Raw genomic sequence first — 15,867 nt, 5'->3', positions numbered from 1 at the left:
AGAGGGGGAAGACCTGCCCGTGGCCTGATTATGTCCTGGCCTCAAGGTGCTCACAGCAGAAGGAGCTGCCTGGGGCTGAACACAGCTCCAGGCTGGCCTTGCGGCACTGCTGAAGGTAAGGGGTGCTCGCAGCTTCGGCTCGGTGTGTGCAGCAAGACAATTCCACGAAATCCTGTGAGATCCAGTCCCTACACATGATGTCCAAGTCTCCAGACATGCTCCTCGGCTCTGTGCTGTGTGGTGCAGGATGGTTTTACCCCCCAGGCTTTCTACTGACATCTACTGATAAACTGAAGGAGACCCAGAAAGCACAGGGTTACTCACAGTCCTTATCCCAGCGTAAGCAGGTAGATGCTGAATTTTCATGCCTTGACTGTGGCTCTGAAAAGCAGCAGACCCACAGGCATCATGTCCTAGTTGAAGAATTTCAAAAAATGTCCCATTTGCATAAGCTGGTAGAGGAACTTGGTTGCAAACCAGGTTAGAAAGGCAACTCCTGTCCATGGAGCAAGTGATGCCACCAATGAAGTTGTCAATACAAGTGGATGAATGCCTGAGGTACCAGTGCTGTGGAGAGGACCCGAGTCCTTGGTCCTGCTTTTCCCAATGGTCATGGCTGCAAAGGGACCCTGAAGCACGAAGGAAGGGCACCAACGCCACTGAAATCCCATCCCTTGCTTTGCAAGGGAGGAGAGGCTTTTTCCTGGGGTACCTGAAGAAAATTGTTGCCTTTAGGGATGTCTTCATTGACGAGCATGGGATTGACCCTCAGCCACGTCTCAGAGGAAGCCACACCAGCTTGAGGACATCTTCCAGCCCATTCATGAAATTGAGTTATTTGGGGCATTTGGCTCCTTGCACTAGGCAGGGTAAGCAGATGAGCGAAAAAACAGCCGTTCCCAATAGTCTGGAAAAACACTTGGATAAACCAGGCACCTATCCCAGATGGATGGGGACATCCTAGAGAATAGGACTGAACAAACCACATCTTCTGCCCCAGCAAATACCCTTCTGCTGGATGCTTGCTTTACCCTGCTTTGGAACTGAGGGCCATCCTGCCAATAACGCAAGCGCCAGAGAGACTAGGAGGAAGGAAGAAACCCATGGTCCCACCGATCGCTTAGCAACAGCACTGGTTTAAGAGGAATAGCTCTGGTTGCCTGGTAAATAAGGTCAGATGCCTTTGTTCAGAAAGGCTCACAGTTTCCTATGTATCACATCCAAGGCAAAACCCGTGCAGCCTCTGTGAGGTCAACGCTTCTTGCTCGGAAAAGACGGGCCCTGCTGTCTGACACACCAGCAGATGTGCACACCGTTTCCAAAGGGGCTGAAGGCAACGAGCCAGGAGCTCTCAGCACTTCTGAGATATGAGTTCAAGGGACATCAAAACCACCAGCTCTGTCAGGAGACATTGTCAAACAGCAGTACATCTGGTGTCTTTAAGCCATGCTAGTACACAGAACCTGTGCCACACGTAATCTCTCCATCTCAACACGTGTAACGAAGAAAGCAATACCATGGCAATAGGGAAACTGAGGCATAGGCGCACCTAGCAGTCAGGACTTGAACTCCCCAGTCTCGCCCTAATGTTTTCTACAGTAGGACTATTTTCTGTCGCTCCTTTACCCAAAAGCAGGTATTTCTTTTGACCCCTTAGCCTGCAAAGGACAGAAGTTTAACCCCAGACATGACCCCACTCACCTTTTTATCCAGTTTTCTGCCAGCCATGCTCAGAGTAATCACCCTGTTATCTGAGAGCTCTTGGGCAGCTATCTGAAAGGGAAGGGAAAGATGTGCTCATTTTCAGCACAAAAAGTAAGTGAGCCCTCAGAATACCCACTGACTTCCACAGCCTCATTGCTGGGGCTAGGTGCATGTGAAACACATTTATTTGCAGGGCTGGGAATCAACAGGTACAGTTAAATCTCTTGAGTGGACAACCTGAAGGGAGAATGAGGTGCCAGGACACCCCAAGCAGCCTCCTTCCCCCATGCCAACAGGTCTAAAATGATGCTTCTGGTAACAAACTCATCCCCTTTCTTGGGTCTCATGTGGCTTTTTTGCACCAGGGCTCATTCAGCACCTGGAGAAGCCTTCAAGGACCAAGCTGAGAGAAAGTAGGAGTCATCAAAAGCCTTGCCAGTAAGACGTGCTACCTCATCCTCCATGTCCCCTGCCAGGCATGGCAAAAAGCATCTGCTCCATCCTTTGCGGGAGATGCCAGAAGCACCAAGGACCCAAGCCACGTCTCTGCATGATCACCCAACAAGACGGACCCAAGGATGAAAATGCCACTGTTGCTCCTGAGGAGCTACAGCAGGCAGGAGTGCAGGCAGATTACTTCAGTTTGAAACTTTATTCACATATGCTCCAGAAGGGCTTCAGCTGCCAACCACCAGTGGGCCGGTTTTGTCTGGAATGCGGTCTAATGAGTCTCTTGGTATTTTAAGAAAGAGAATGTTTATAACAAAAAAAATCCCACACTTATTCACTTCTGTTACCAGCCGTTTTCTGAATCACTTGTATTTTTTTCATCAAGGCTGTGTCCTGCCCAAGCATCTGCTCCCCACCTCTCCCTCCTCCGCTCCCTGGGGTGGGCTGAGCCGTCCCCTGGCACCCCCAGCCACAGCATCCTCCTTGGGCAGGAGCTGGCACTGGCACGCCCGGGAACACGACAGGGACATTTTCCTCCCACGTGGTGCTCCCAAGTGTGGCCGTTCGCTGGCTGTCACAAGGAAGCTGTCCTTCACTGGAGATAACGCAGTGTAATTACAGCAAGGCTTTTAGAAAAACTTGCAGAAATCAAGGGAACAATTTTCTGCAGAACAAGCAATCAGAGGGTTATTGGCACTTAGGAGAGCGGGGAGTTTGCAGAAAGGAGGAGGCAGAGATGCAGCTTTTGAATCTGCCTGGGTAGCTGGGCAAAGGGATGAGCTCCCCAACAACTCATTTCCATGGAGGACACCGCTCTTTGGTCCACAGAGGATATGTTCATCACATACAAATCCAAATTTCCTCCTCTGCCCCATATAGCCATGAAGTCAGAAGTTCCCCATTGCAAGGTCATGGCATCAGTTTTCTCTTCCACCTAATCCTCGCCGGGCGCTCATGGTCACCAAACCCAATGTGAGGAAGAGGAGCTGTAGGGAAGTGGATGAAATTTATCCTTTGCTGATCCCCACAAAAGCACGCCCAGTTGGTGCAAAGCATTTTAAGGCTCACTGGAGGCTACATAAAATGCAGACAAGCACATCCTTGTGCCACACTGCCACAGGCTGCTAGTGGCATCTTCTCTTGACCAGCATGGGCAATAACAACAGCCCCACCACTCTGCCTGGCAGAGGCATGAGGCAAGATCTCAGGGTTGATTTCTACAAACACAGTGGCTTGCTTTGGGATTTTCCCCGTCTCCTCAAACCTAGGGACGCCCACACGATCCTGTCCATCCAGCCAAGGTTCTTCTGATGCATTCACCCTTCTGGAATCTCTGCTAAGAAAATGATACTTGGGCAAAATTGAAGGTGATGGGGGTGAAGAAAACAAGGTTTGGGTCCAAACTCCATGTTTGATATGAGTGAATCCAAAGCAGAAGCCTGCTTTTTGGTTCATGTCCATAGCCAAGCTCCAGTGCTGTGCCAAGCAGAGGAAAGGTGCCCACCACGTGTGACTCTGTTGTCATCACCAAGCCAGGACAAAGAAAAAAAACAGATCACAAAATTGCACCAATGGTACAAAATGAAGCAGACGTCTCAGACCCTTTGATTTTTAATGACACGTCAGTGACAGATTGGGACCTTCCTTTTTTTAAAGTACGTAAGCTTTGAACCTGACTGGAAACCTTTCCTCTGGTCCAGCTCTCCCCACGGAAGCATTGGATGGAGTGCAGAGAGCCTGTTACTTGGGGATGGCATCAAGGCACCACTTCTGAACTTCACTGCGGCTTTTCCTCTCGCATTTAAAGACTGCAGCAATTAAGAGAGAAAAGCTGGCAGCATCTTCCCAGCCTCTAGAGCAAACAGCGATGGAGATGCTCTTGCAGGCCCTGGGCTTTTAAACCCTCCAGTACTTTTAAACCTGATGCAAGTTTAACTCCTTGCTGGCTTTTTCTTCCACACCTTTGCTGCTCGGCTGCACATCTCATAAAACCCGTAACACAGAAGAAATCCAAAAAAGCTGGGAGATATGGGAGGAGGGAAATGTGTCTAAATTTAGTCTTTTCTTTTTTAAAAAAACCCATCGCTAAAGAGATCCGCAGCGGGAAGGCCACTGCCCGAAGGGGTCTGCATCGGGAGCAGCAGCTGTTGCTATGAGAGTTGTTGCTACGGCTCAGCTCCCATCCTTATCCAACAAACAAAACCACCCCTGGCTGGCAATAAACCATCCCTCTGACCCCCCGCTGCCCCAGGGAGGGCTGGGCAGGCGCCTTGTACCAGATAACAACCAGCAGCAGCACAGGTTTACTTTGTACTGCTCCAAATTGAGTTGTTTTTTCTTAATTCAGAGGCCAAAGCAGAGGTTGAAGACTCAAAGCACTGGGCACCAGGCAGCCACTGGGCAAGGCGGTCCCTGTCCCATATAAACTGTCCTCCAAAGAGATCAAAGTGGGCAGGAAAATGGGATGTAAAGGGTGAGTTAAACCCCGATCTCCTGGACACCAGATGAGTGTCCTGCATGGACCCCAGGTTATGATCCACCTTTACACATGCAGTAGGTAATGTAAAGGAGTAACCGTACCGTTATCATCCCCTTCCCAGCCGGCTTGCCATTCCCCAGAAGGAGAGTCCTTGTTATTTTCTTGCTGGAGACAATCTAGAGAAGCCAAATAAAATAAAGCCATGATTGTACAAGTGATGAAAAGCAGACTCATAAGCAACTGATCATTGCTCATGTTAGTTAATTCAGATTAAGCACTCACAACTGTAGAAGACAGACATCGCACTCAGGGATGACCGCAATACCGTGATTATCACCACCATCACCTGAGTCCGTGGGGCGCAGGGCAGCGGCTGAGCAGTGATGGCACAAGATGCTGAACCATCACCTCCCGTTGAGCCTAGGGACCAGCTCTTGGCGTGGAGCAGGTCAGTAGGACCTCGCACAGATGGAGTTACCATGATCTGTTCCCAGCAAAATCACAACCTTTCAAACCCCATTTTAAGTACTTCTAACATGACCCCTGCCAGCAACTTGCTTTCAGGCCATGTTTCCATGGGACGATCCTGATTACAAGGCAGATGCTCTCCCCCAGCATCACTCTGGATCCCTGGCACAGCTGCCACTGAGCAAGGCACAGGGGCCAGCACCCCCAAATAATAATAACCATAAAAAAACCTCATTAAATTGCTTAACGTGTTGCTTCTGCCATCAAGGTGACCCAGCCACGCTTGGATTTCTCCCCAGAAATGTTCTCTTCCCTCCAGGGAGACCTTAGTGCAGCCTTTCAGTGCTTAATGGGGGCTTATAAGAAAGATGGGGACAGACTTTTTAGTAGGGCCTGTAGCAATAGGACAAGTGGTAACAGTTTTAAGCTAAAAGGGGGTAGATTCAGACTGGATAGAAGGAAGAAGTTTTTTACAATGACAGTGGTGAAACACTGGCACAGGTTGTCCAGAGCAGTGGTAGATGCTCCGTCCCTGGAAACATTCAAGGTCAGTTTGGATGGGCCTCTGAGCAACCTGATCTGGTTGAGGATGTCCCTGCCCATGGCAGGGAGATTGGACTGGATAGCCTTTAAAGGTCCTTTTCAACCCAAACCATCCTATGATCCTTATGATTCTTGTAGTTTGAAGGCAAAAACCTTTTCCCATTGTGGTGAGCCAGCCATGTCCTGGTGCTTTTGATCCATAAATGCGTAGGAATCAGCAGCCAGCATAACCAGATGTTTGTGCCACACTGTACAGAGAGGCGAAATCTCCTTGAAACCCAGGCTAGCAGAAACCACGGGCACTTCCAGCCTGCAATCGGATCCCTGTTACTTCTTGTTTGGCCACAGAGGCCATTATAGGCCCGCAAATGATCCAACCATCCTTTTAAATCTCACCACAGGCCTAATTAGCAGCAATAAAACAATCTGGCTGATCCGACAGAGCTCCGATGCAAACCTGAAACTGAGAAGTCAGATGCTCGCTGTGCATTTGTTGCTGCCCACGGCTGCTCTCCTTCCCTTCTAAGAGCTGCTCGTGCCTCAAACCAGGCAGGCTTATGGAAACATCTCACCAGACAAAATCCAGCCACCAGAAAACACACAAACCCCCTCTTTCACCCTTGCACATGTGTGTAAATACTTGTATGACATTACAGAAACTCAGAGCTCTCTTTCTGACGGACTAAGCCCACCAGCTGTGCCTGAAGACACTGTAGACAGTTATGCCATGCCTATCAGCCACCATGGCTACTCCATGAGCACGCATCTTGGCTGTGAGACCTGCCAAGAGCTGCCCTTTCCTACCATTACCACAGCCCCAGGATGGTCTGTCCAGTCCCATGCTCTGAGCTAATCACCTCTCAAAGCACCAGGAAGGGTTGGGGTCTTCTGGGAGACTCAACATGCAGGAGGAGATAGATCAGACTCTTCCACCTTCCTCCACTGTGCATACAGATAACATCCCTCTCCAGCATGAATCTGCTGAGCCCTGGACTTCTGCAGAGCCACATTTAGGAACAGCAAGGTTTCAGCTCTGTTTTCTTATGTCCATAAATTCTCTGCTCACAGCTTCTATCCAGACCACGACCTTCACAATGAGCCTCGCTGAGCTGTCCCACACCAGAGGTGGCTGTGTTTCAGCAACAGGAGAATGAACAGTAAAGGATGGGTTTGAATCACTGAACACCGGCCTGGGCTGTTGCTTGCTCTGTCTCTTAACTTCTGCAGAAGCAGAATTAGGTCATCACAGAGCACTCCCAAAAACCCAGATGTTATACTTCAACCTCTGTAAGCATCAGTGCTTTTCTAACATATCAAGCTCTTGAGTTGGCAATAGTAAGGTCACTCAGCCCCCCTTGCCATGAGCAGTGCCATATTGCAGCCTGTGTAATAAAGCAATTGCATTCATGAGCTTCCCTGAACACCTTGGGCTGGCTGTCCATGCCGACAAACCCATTACAGTGTCTGCTTCCCCCTGGTTCCCAGCTCTGACCACAGCAGAGACATTTTCTCCCAGCCCCTACACTTGTGCCAGATACCACAGCAGCCCTGAGCAGCCAGATGCTGCAGAGGAATGGAAAAAATGCCCCTCATTCCCTGCCTCTGAGTCAGAGCAAGTTCAGAGGACAAAGATGTTTGGCGAATGCAGCTGCCAACTTCTAACAGGGTCTGGGCTCATGAACACAAAGACCTTCCAAAGGTTTATAAATCACATTGTGTCCCGAAAGCTTTTCCACAGGAAGAGCAGAAGACACATTCCTGTAACATGCTAAAGTAGGAGAAAGCATTCACTATATAACAGCAATAGACCAAGCTTTCATAAAAATAAACCACAGAAAACCAAAACTGAGATAGAAAGGTAGACCACAGTGCATCCTAACTTCAAACATCTGGAAGTTTCCCAAGTCCAAATCCAGGCTGGATATCAGGGCTTTTACTAGAACCCATGTGAGATATGAGTACCTCCAAAAGCTTCCAGCTGATGTCTCTCTGCAGGCACCAGTAGCAGCCCACACTATGGCCACTTTAGTAGCCAACAGCCTTAACGTGGAACAGTTCAACCTCAACAGTTGAAGTGTGACAAGAAAATTAAATTGGTTTTGCCAGAAATAACCCAGGAGACTTTACAGTAGATAGAGACTTTACAGTAGATAAGAGTAGCAACTCTAATCATCCCTACATACTCTGTGGCTGATGTACTTGAGCTCCCTTTGCTGGAGGACAGTGAGCTGCAGGGACCTCAGGGACTCACCATGCCCAGTGTGCAGGAGAATTCACCCAGGAAGTCATGCTCATACAGCTGCATGCTCGACTTGTCCTGGTCAAACAGGGCAAACTTCAGCTTCTGCACTTCCTCAAAGTGGTAGTCGACGATGAACTTCTTGGCGAAAGCTGGGTTGAGGTTGTTCACGGCCGTCTCTGTCCTGTCAAGCTGCAAAGAAAAAAAGTAAAGAGGCATTTAGGCATGTGCATCTTGCATCTTTGTCACTGCCATGTCTCTCCTCTGACTTCAGCCAGAGCCACCCAAAAACCCTGCAGTGACCACAAGAGACAGAGCACACCAGGCATTCAGCAGACCTATCCCTAAATGCAGACCGTGATACCCAGTGTAGGCAAGGTAGGATCCATCTAAATGAGGAACCATGCTTCATGCAGGGAGCTGAATCCCCAAGGACGGGGTGCGTGGGGCTACACGAACCCACCCTAGCCAACAGCCAGGACAGGAGCGCCCACACAGCCAAGGCTCAGCACTGACTCAAGGCTCACTGAAGCCAGAGCTGTTTCATTTGCTTCTGAGCCCTGTTCTCCCAGGAGCTGAAGCTCTCACACAACCCTGATCCTCAACCAGACCCTTCTGGTTGCAATGCCAAACTGCTTTCTTTCAGGTTGTGCAGCTAACAGCAAGGACAAGCAAAACAAGAAGTGTCACAAGCCAGAACAGCAACCCTCTAGCATTTCCCTCTAGACCTCAAACCACAACATTCACGTGGTTTCTTCTTTCTTGGCCTTCCATGGAATCAAAAAAATGGAGGAAAAAAAATCACCGCAGACCATTTTTCATAGATTTCATCAAGCATTTGGAGAAACAAGAGGCTGGAAGGGCCCAGAAGACATGACTTCAATAGACTTTGTCATCCTGAGCTGCTGCGAGCAGGCTGGAAGAAATTATGTCTCCAACAGCTTGGAAGGGCAAGCGCAGAGAGGGTGATGGAAACGGGAAGGCGCGTGGAGAATGCGCTGTTGGGGTAAGCACCGCGGCGATCGGCAGCAACCCGCAGCCAAGAGCGGCGATAAGAGCAGAGCAAACTTGGCAGGCAGCCGGTGGAAGTGTGGGTTTACCACACAGCATGGCATAGGCGGACACAGAAAGCCTTGTGTGAGACAAAAAAAAAATAAACCCCAGGGACAGCCATGCTGGAGATCCAGGGACGCTGCATTCTGGTAATGGAGCTTCAGTCCCAGATCCCGTAACTCAGACCACAGGAGGGATGGGAGGATGGCAGCACCAGCCAGGCTCCCAGCATGGGCTTACACAGACACAGCAACCTCCAGTTATAGCTAAAGTGGCAGAAACTGGGAAAACAAGGCCAAAAAAGCTGATGTATTTACTTCTGGAAGTCAATGGCCAAGGAGGGTCTGAACTCCAACATCAGGACCCACCATTCCCACCAGGTAATTCTCCATCCCAAGAGGCACCAGGAAAGGGCAAGTCTGAAGCCCAACATGCAGCCATAAAGCCAAAACAGGCAGAAAGGATGCTGATGGCTCAGCCTGTGTGCTGGACAAGAAACCAACAACCATGGCCTGGGGTAAAACCCTCCAGTAAGGAAACATCCCAGGTCCCAGGCAAGATCCCTGTGGAAGGCAGCCCCCATGCTGGCATCCTCGGGCAGTGCCAGGCTGTGGGACAGCAGGATGCCTGCCAGAGCTGTGGAGCCAGGAATAAGCACAGCAGAGCAGAAAAACGTCCCCCCAAAAAATGAAGGGAAAAAAAAACCCCAAACACACACATACCGTGGTCTCAAAAAACTCATTCAGCACAGGAGGCAGGTTTGGGAGAGACTGAGTGGAAATGTGGTGAGTTTGCTATATATACCAACTATTGCAGGGTTTTTTTTTAAGTCGGTCGCTCAGTCTGTCTTAATTGCCAAGAAACGACTAAAGTAAATGCTGCGTTCCCAGAATAGCCACCTGCTGCACCCTGGGGAATCAAATACCTAACACCAGTGGGCTGTAAGCTGGCCAGGGCCATGCAGCTTCATGCAGATCCTTCCTCTCTGCTGCCATCCTGTACCGAAGGACCCAAAACGCCTGGTCAGAGTTGCAGTGGACCAGGAGCAGTGGGTATCCATGAGCTCCACCTTATTTTGGTGGCACAACACACACAAATCTCCTTTCAAGCCTAGGAGATGAGACTGTGAAAGCAACAGAGAAGGATTTTAGCTCTTTTCATGTTCTCTGCACTACTGGGAAGCCCAGGACCAAGGGAAACCAATCCTCTCTCCCAGGCACCAGTTTGAAGGGGATAACTTGAGGTCCCATCTCCAGCTTTGCCCTGGAAGAGCTGGCCCAGGGAAAAGGGAAGAAAATCCCAGCCAATGTGCCTCGAGCCACTTGGAGTGATGGGGCTTCCTTCAACGCCCAGACTAAACTGAGTGCTTAATCTCCTGCCTATTTGTCAGTGTGAAGCACACCACCATCAGAAGCCCCTGCTGATAGCTGCACATAGTTTGGTCCTTGGTTTGATGAGCACCAGTCACCTTGGCAGTGACCATCACATCCGGGGCCTCTTCACACCACCTCTACCAGGAGAAAAGCAAGGTGTCAGCTCCTGCCTTCCCCAGAGCTTGCAGGTCTGTGTTCCCTGGGAAGAGCAGAGGTGGCTTCACCACCCAGGAGCAAAAAAGCACAAGGGTATTTAAGAGGCAAGCAGCCTAATAAAAGGTTTCTGTTTGGATAAGGATCTTGAGTCTACAAATCAAGTATGAAACCAAGAAATCAACTCCAAACACAGCTCTTGTGTTCAATGAACACAACTAGAGAGCCGTCCAGCATCTGAAGGGAGGTTGGCTAGAGACCTTCAAGCATCACCCAGCACACGGAGATGCTCGATGCTCCAACACTGGGGGACGCTGGTGCAGAAGGCACGGGGCTGGTGTAGAAAGCAAGGATGATGGAGGGAGTGGAGCATCTCCCTTACGGGGAGCAGCTGAGGGAGCTGGGTTTCTTTAGCTTGGAGAAGAGGAGACTGAGGGGTGACCTCATTAATGTTTATAAATTTGTAAAGAGCGAGTGTCAGGAGGAAGGAGCCAGGCTCTGCTCTGTGATAGCCAATGACAGGACAAGGGGCAATGGGAGCCAGCTGGAACATAGGAGGATCCATGTGAACATGATGAAAAACTTTTTTACTGTGAGGGTTACAGAGCACTGAACAGGCTGCCCAGGGAGGTTGTGGAGTCTCCTTCTCTGGAGACATTCAAGGCCAACCTGGACGCATTCCTGTGTGACCTAGTTTAGGTGATCCTGCTCTGGCAGGGGGGTTGGACTGGATGATCTTTCGAGGCCCCTTCCAACTCCTGAGATTCTGTGATTCTGTGATTCTGTGGCTGGCCGATGACTCAGGGTTGCACAAGAGCAGTGGCACCGCTGAGACACATGTCCCCCTGGCATCACCAGCCAGGTCTTTAGTGGCTCCTGTGAGATGATGTCATCTGGCAGAACATTCAAACATCGCCCATCTTCATGTCACTTCCCAGCCTGTGGTTTATTGTCCCTCCCTCCCCCACACCCTCCAAGGCTGATTCACAATGATTTTTTAATTCCTATTAAGCTCAGCAAGACAAAATAATTGTATTTGGGAACAAATGTGACAGCTAGAAAGAACAGCGAGCAGAAACCTCTCTGTTGGCATCAGCTGGTGCCGCAGCCCAGCTCAGACACTGGCACCAGCATGGCTGGGGCTGGTCCTGGAGGAGGAGATCCACCTCCTAAACCAGGTCTATGGTCGGGATGTGTCACTAAACTGGTGTAGAGAACACAAGGCAGTGTGGTGGGGTGGGTTCACACTGCTGTCCCCTACATTTCAGCTGTGCTATTAAGTCCACGGCTTTCAGATGGGAAAGAGGTTCACCTTAGGGCAAGGGGCACGTCCGCATGCCCATAATCCATGCAGGACAATGCAGTGTGCCAGTGGACCAGGGCCAGCTCCATGGCACGAGAGCATGCCACAACACGTGCCACAACACGCTGACCTCCACTGAAACCACTGCAGCAGAGCTCCGAGCAATCTGCTGCTCGAGGCTGACATCCAGTGCCTCTCGTGCCAATTAAAAACAAGCTAAAAATAGCAGAGGAAAGGGAAAAGAAATTAAAAACAAACCACACCATACATTTATATTGTAAAAGAAGCTGTGCAATCAAAACTGCTGGACTGAGACTTTACTGACAACAAGAGGAACTCCTGAAAAGTGCAATCAGGTCAAAGAGATGACACCTATCAAGGCTAGAAAGCTCATTAGTCTCATCCAGGAGAGAGAATTTGCTGCTGCGCAAATTAACTGCAGACCATGCTAAGGTGAGGTTTGCTCCTACACCCTCCCGGCTGACAGCGAGATCAGCTGCAGGACACCTTCAGTGATGCCCATTGATTCACCAGCTCCTTTGCGCCCAAAGGCTGCCCAACTAGTCCAAGTATACGAAAACAAGACCACCTAACTTCCCAGGAATTGGGACAATTTTTGGTCAGCTTACATGATTTAATGCCCTTCGGCTGCTCACTTCGTGCTGTGTCACTGGTGTCTGTGTCCATCCATCACACCCCCATGCTCTGCTTACCTGCTCTCTCCTGGACACACTGAAAAGAGGCCTTACATTATCTACAGCTGCAATTATAAAATGAAATCCCCATTTTTTTCCCTCCAGGCATTTTAGCCCAGAGTCTTTCCCCTGTAGCCAAAAGGTTTTCCTTGGGCACAGAGCTAAATGCTTGTGCACAGACTCTGGAGTTTGGTTTCACGACACTAATTTTATCGCATCTTGCCAAACAGACTGCCGCACAAGGAGACAACAACTTAAGCTTCTCAACGGGAGATGCTGAACAGTCAATAAAGCACCACAAAAACCATCCTTAGGAGTTCCTGGTCCACTTTGTGCACACCCTGACTGCAAAACCAGCCTGAGACGTGCATCTGCCAATGAGGCCTCTTGCCGTTGCAGCAGCACTGCTGGTGATGACCAAGGTCATGCTGCTCAAAGCCAATTTGGGTACCTCTGGATGAACCACGGTGCATGCACACACCCAATTCCTGACACAGCATACCCCGCAAGAGAAGGATTTTCAAGGGAGTACACATCCAGTTGGTGGGTGTGTTGGGAAGCAAGCTTTTGGGATCAAGCCAACGTTTTACTTATGCTATGAAATAATTCAGACAGCTGCTGAGGGTCAATTTCCTCGCGCTCCATTAGCTAGGTCAGCGGCAGCCTCGTCCCGCAGAAGCGGAGGGCAGGAAACAACACACAAGGGCTCCTTGTGCAGCATCTGCATCTCAGAGAGGACGGATTTATCCCATGTTCATCCACTGCCGGGAACGGTGCAGCCTCGGGAAGTTCTCCTGTCCTTAAAGAGCCTTTCATCAGCAGGGTCTTGCCCTGCAGTAAGCTTGTGCTGGAGTGGGCAGAGGAAGGGAGGCAGAGGAAATTAATACAGCTCTAAGCTCCTTAGCGCATACAAGGAAAATAAAAATAAGCAAATACACATCCCCCAGCCGTGTAAGCGTGTCAGTGTGCTGCTCAACGCACAGCCTTAGTGTCCACAGCTGTCAACAGGCTCCCTCCCTGTCCCATGGCCCTGCCCTCTCCACAGCCAGTCCCTGAAATGCCCGGCGTAAGGACTGTTGACCTTGATACGCTTCGTGAAGGAGGCCACACGTGTTCAGAGCATGAGCTGCCCTGGACAGCACTTTCCCACTGGACTGACCGGCCAGACCCTCATCCGGCAGAGTCCCGGTCCCTAGACAGAGCCACTCTTCAAGCGAAACCCAAAACCCAGTGACCTGCATAACTCAGGAGCCAAGAACCAGCTTATCTTGACCCACTGAGAAACACTCCCCGTTGCAAGCGGGACCTCACATCTAACTGTCACACAGGATCAGCATTTCAAGCACACAAATCTGAAGCACCCCTCAGCTTGCAGCAGACTGAGAAGGGGCTGGGACCGCTTTGAAGGTGGCAAGACCCTTTCGTGCCTGCCACGTACCTTGCCAGAGGTCAATATTTTGAGACCAGCAGTTAAATCTAACTCCCAGCACAAAGGAGAAAGCACTGACAGGGCAAGGATTGGTTGCAGAACACAGAATAATTAACACACCAGTGCTGTGCACAGCCTTGGGAGGACCAGAAGAGCTTCCACCTCTGGGAAGCAAAATCACACAACTTCAGGACTTACCTCCACCCACTTCCCGTTGACTTCCATGAAGAGGACGCAGAAGGGGTCGGATTTGGAAGTGACATCCCTGTCCAGGAGGTTTTGGCCACAGACAGACAACTCAACTTTGCAGACGCAGTACTGGGAGCCGACAGGCCCCGCCGGCGTGGGGGTCACGGTGTACGCCATGGACGCCAGCGGCAGCAGCTTCAGGCACTCTGTGGGACATGAAAACGGGGAGAAACCTCAGTGCAAAGGCAACAGCAGAAGATGCTCCATTGGTGCCAGTGGGTTGGGCCCAGAGAGGCCACATCCAGAGCTTCATGCTCTGAGTTACACTCAGTAAGTTATAAGGCTTTCCTGGCTCCAAAGCATCTGCCCTGCCTGGCCACCATCATAGCCACCACACCAGGTAGACGTCCTGAGTGGGAGCCCAGCAGAACACCTCCAACCTGCCCTGGTTTTACTCCATAAATAACAGATTTTCAAGGAAAGGTAATGTCTTCTGCTTGAACCCCTGAGAGAGTGAGGGATCCCCAACCTCTTCTTCCACCATGCTGGGTTTTTCCACGGGGAGGAACTACACATCCACACCATTTTTCAACATAAAACCTGGTCATCATCTGCATGGTCCCAAACCATGGACGCAAGCTGCAAGGGCCAAACTGCCATATGGAAAGAGGTGAGTCTGTGAGGATGAGAGGGGTGGATGGCAGCTCCAGCCCTGAGCTCTGGTGCAGCCTCATCTCCACCCAATTCACCAAGCAGCAATTCAAAAGCAGTGTTGGTTGGTTCACAGGAGAGCAAGGCAGATGTCACAACCACTGCATGACCTGGTGCACAGGATTATTTATAAGGCTCTGATAAAAAACTTTTTGTCATAAGAAGAGCTTAGAAGTCCACTATCAAAGTGATTTCAGAGAGATAAATGTGTTTTGTACCATCATTAGTGCAAAACCCCATCCCACATGGCAGTTCTGCCTTCTGATGGGCAGTTTTTTCAGCAAAAACCACCAACGGTCTTCAACAGAGAAGTGGAAAGGGAAGAAAAACAGTTTTCAGACTAATTTATACTAATAAACCTTTACAGCTGGGGTTGCTAGTGGAGAAAGAGCTCTCTTCAGAACGTGCTTTAATACTTTTGCCTTCTTTTTTTCAAGAGTGGCTCCTGGCTTTATCCGAAAATCTCAGACATCACCTTCCTCCGCCTGCTAAGCCATCTGCTGCTGATTGGCACCGAAATCCCAATCAATACTATTTGTTTGCCCAGGCATGAGTATTTACAAGCCCTTGTGCTGCTGGGAGCTGGGCTGCTGCCCTTCTCCCTTGCATCTCAGCCTCCACACTGGGATGGGGGACGGGGATGGGATGATCATAGCATGGCTGTGGGAGGGGGAGCTCCAGGCTCACTGCTGGACACTCTGAGTGCCTGGTCCCAGCTGCGATGATTACAGAGCAGAAAACAGCTCCAGCTCCTGCTGCCAGGGCTCACAGCCCTCCTGCCCTACCTGCCAAGATCTCTGTTTGGCACCAAGTCACCTGAAACAAGCCTGATTTTAACCCCCAACAGTAAATGCAAGATCTTAATCACAGCATGCTGCTCAGGGCAAGAGCAGTGCAATCATTTCAGCTCCATAGGAACCCAGAAATTCCTCCAGAAGAAGAAAAACCCCATCCTACATCACCAAAAGAGCAGCCACATCCCTTCCCTGGCCACTGCCTCCCCTCTCCTGGACCAAGTGCATCTCACACCATCACTCCCCATCTGCAGCAGAGTGACACCACATCTGCAGCACATGTG

General features: G+C 50.2%; 1 protein-coding gene across 1 annotated transcript in view; it reads right to left on the bottom strand.

Moving 5' to 3' along the window:
* The window catches only part of CPNE2 (copine II), a 37,371-nt gene extending 23,093 nt beyond the window's left edge, over positions 1 to 14,278 (bottom strand). The window contains exons 1-4 of the mRNA XM_010190085.1: positions 14,088 to 14,278; positions 7,896 to 8,075; positions 4,735 to 4,809; positions 1,702 to 1,773 (exon numbers count right to left, since the gene is read on the bottom strand). Coding sequence (XP_010188387.1) covers positions 1,702 to 1,773; positions 4,735 to 4,809; positions 7,896 to 8,075; positions 14,088 to 14,255 — 495 coding nt within the window. The 5' untranslated portion in view covers positions 14,256 to 14,278. The remainder of the gene's footprint in view (positions 1 to 1,701; positions 1,774 to 4,734; positions 4,810 to 7,895; positions 8,076 to 14,087) is intronic.
* Positions 14,279 to 15,867: the final 1,589 nt, after the last annotated feature.

Source organism: Mesitornis unicolor, unplaced genomic scaffold (genome assembly GCF_000695765.1).
Source record: "Mesitornis unicolor isolate BGI_N332 unplaced genomic scaffold, ASM69576v1 scaffold21818, whole genome shotgun sequence".
Classification (NCBI taxonomy): Eukaryota; Metazoa; Chordata; class Aves; order Mesitornithiformes; family Mesitornithidae; genus Mesitornis; species Mesitornis unicolor.
This window is presented reverse-complemented; position numbering and strand designations above follow the sequence as displayed.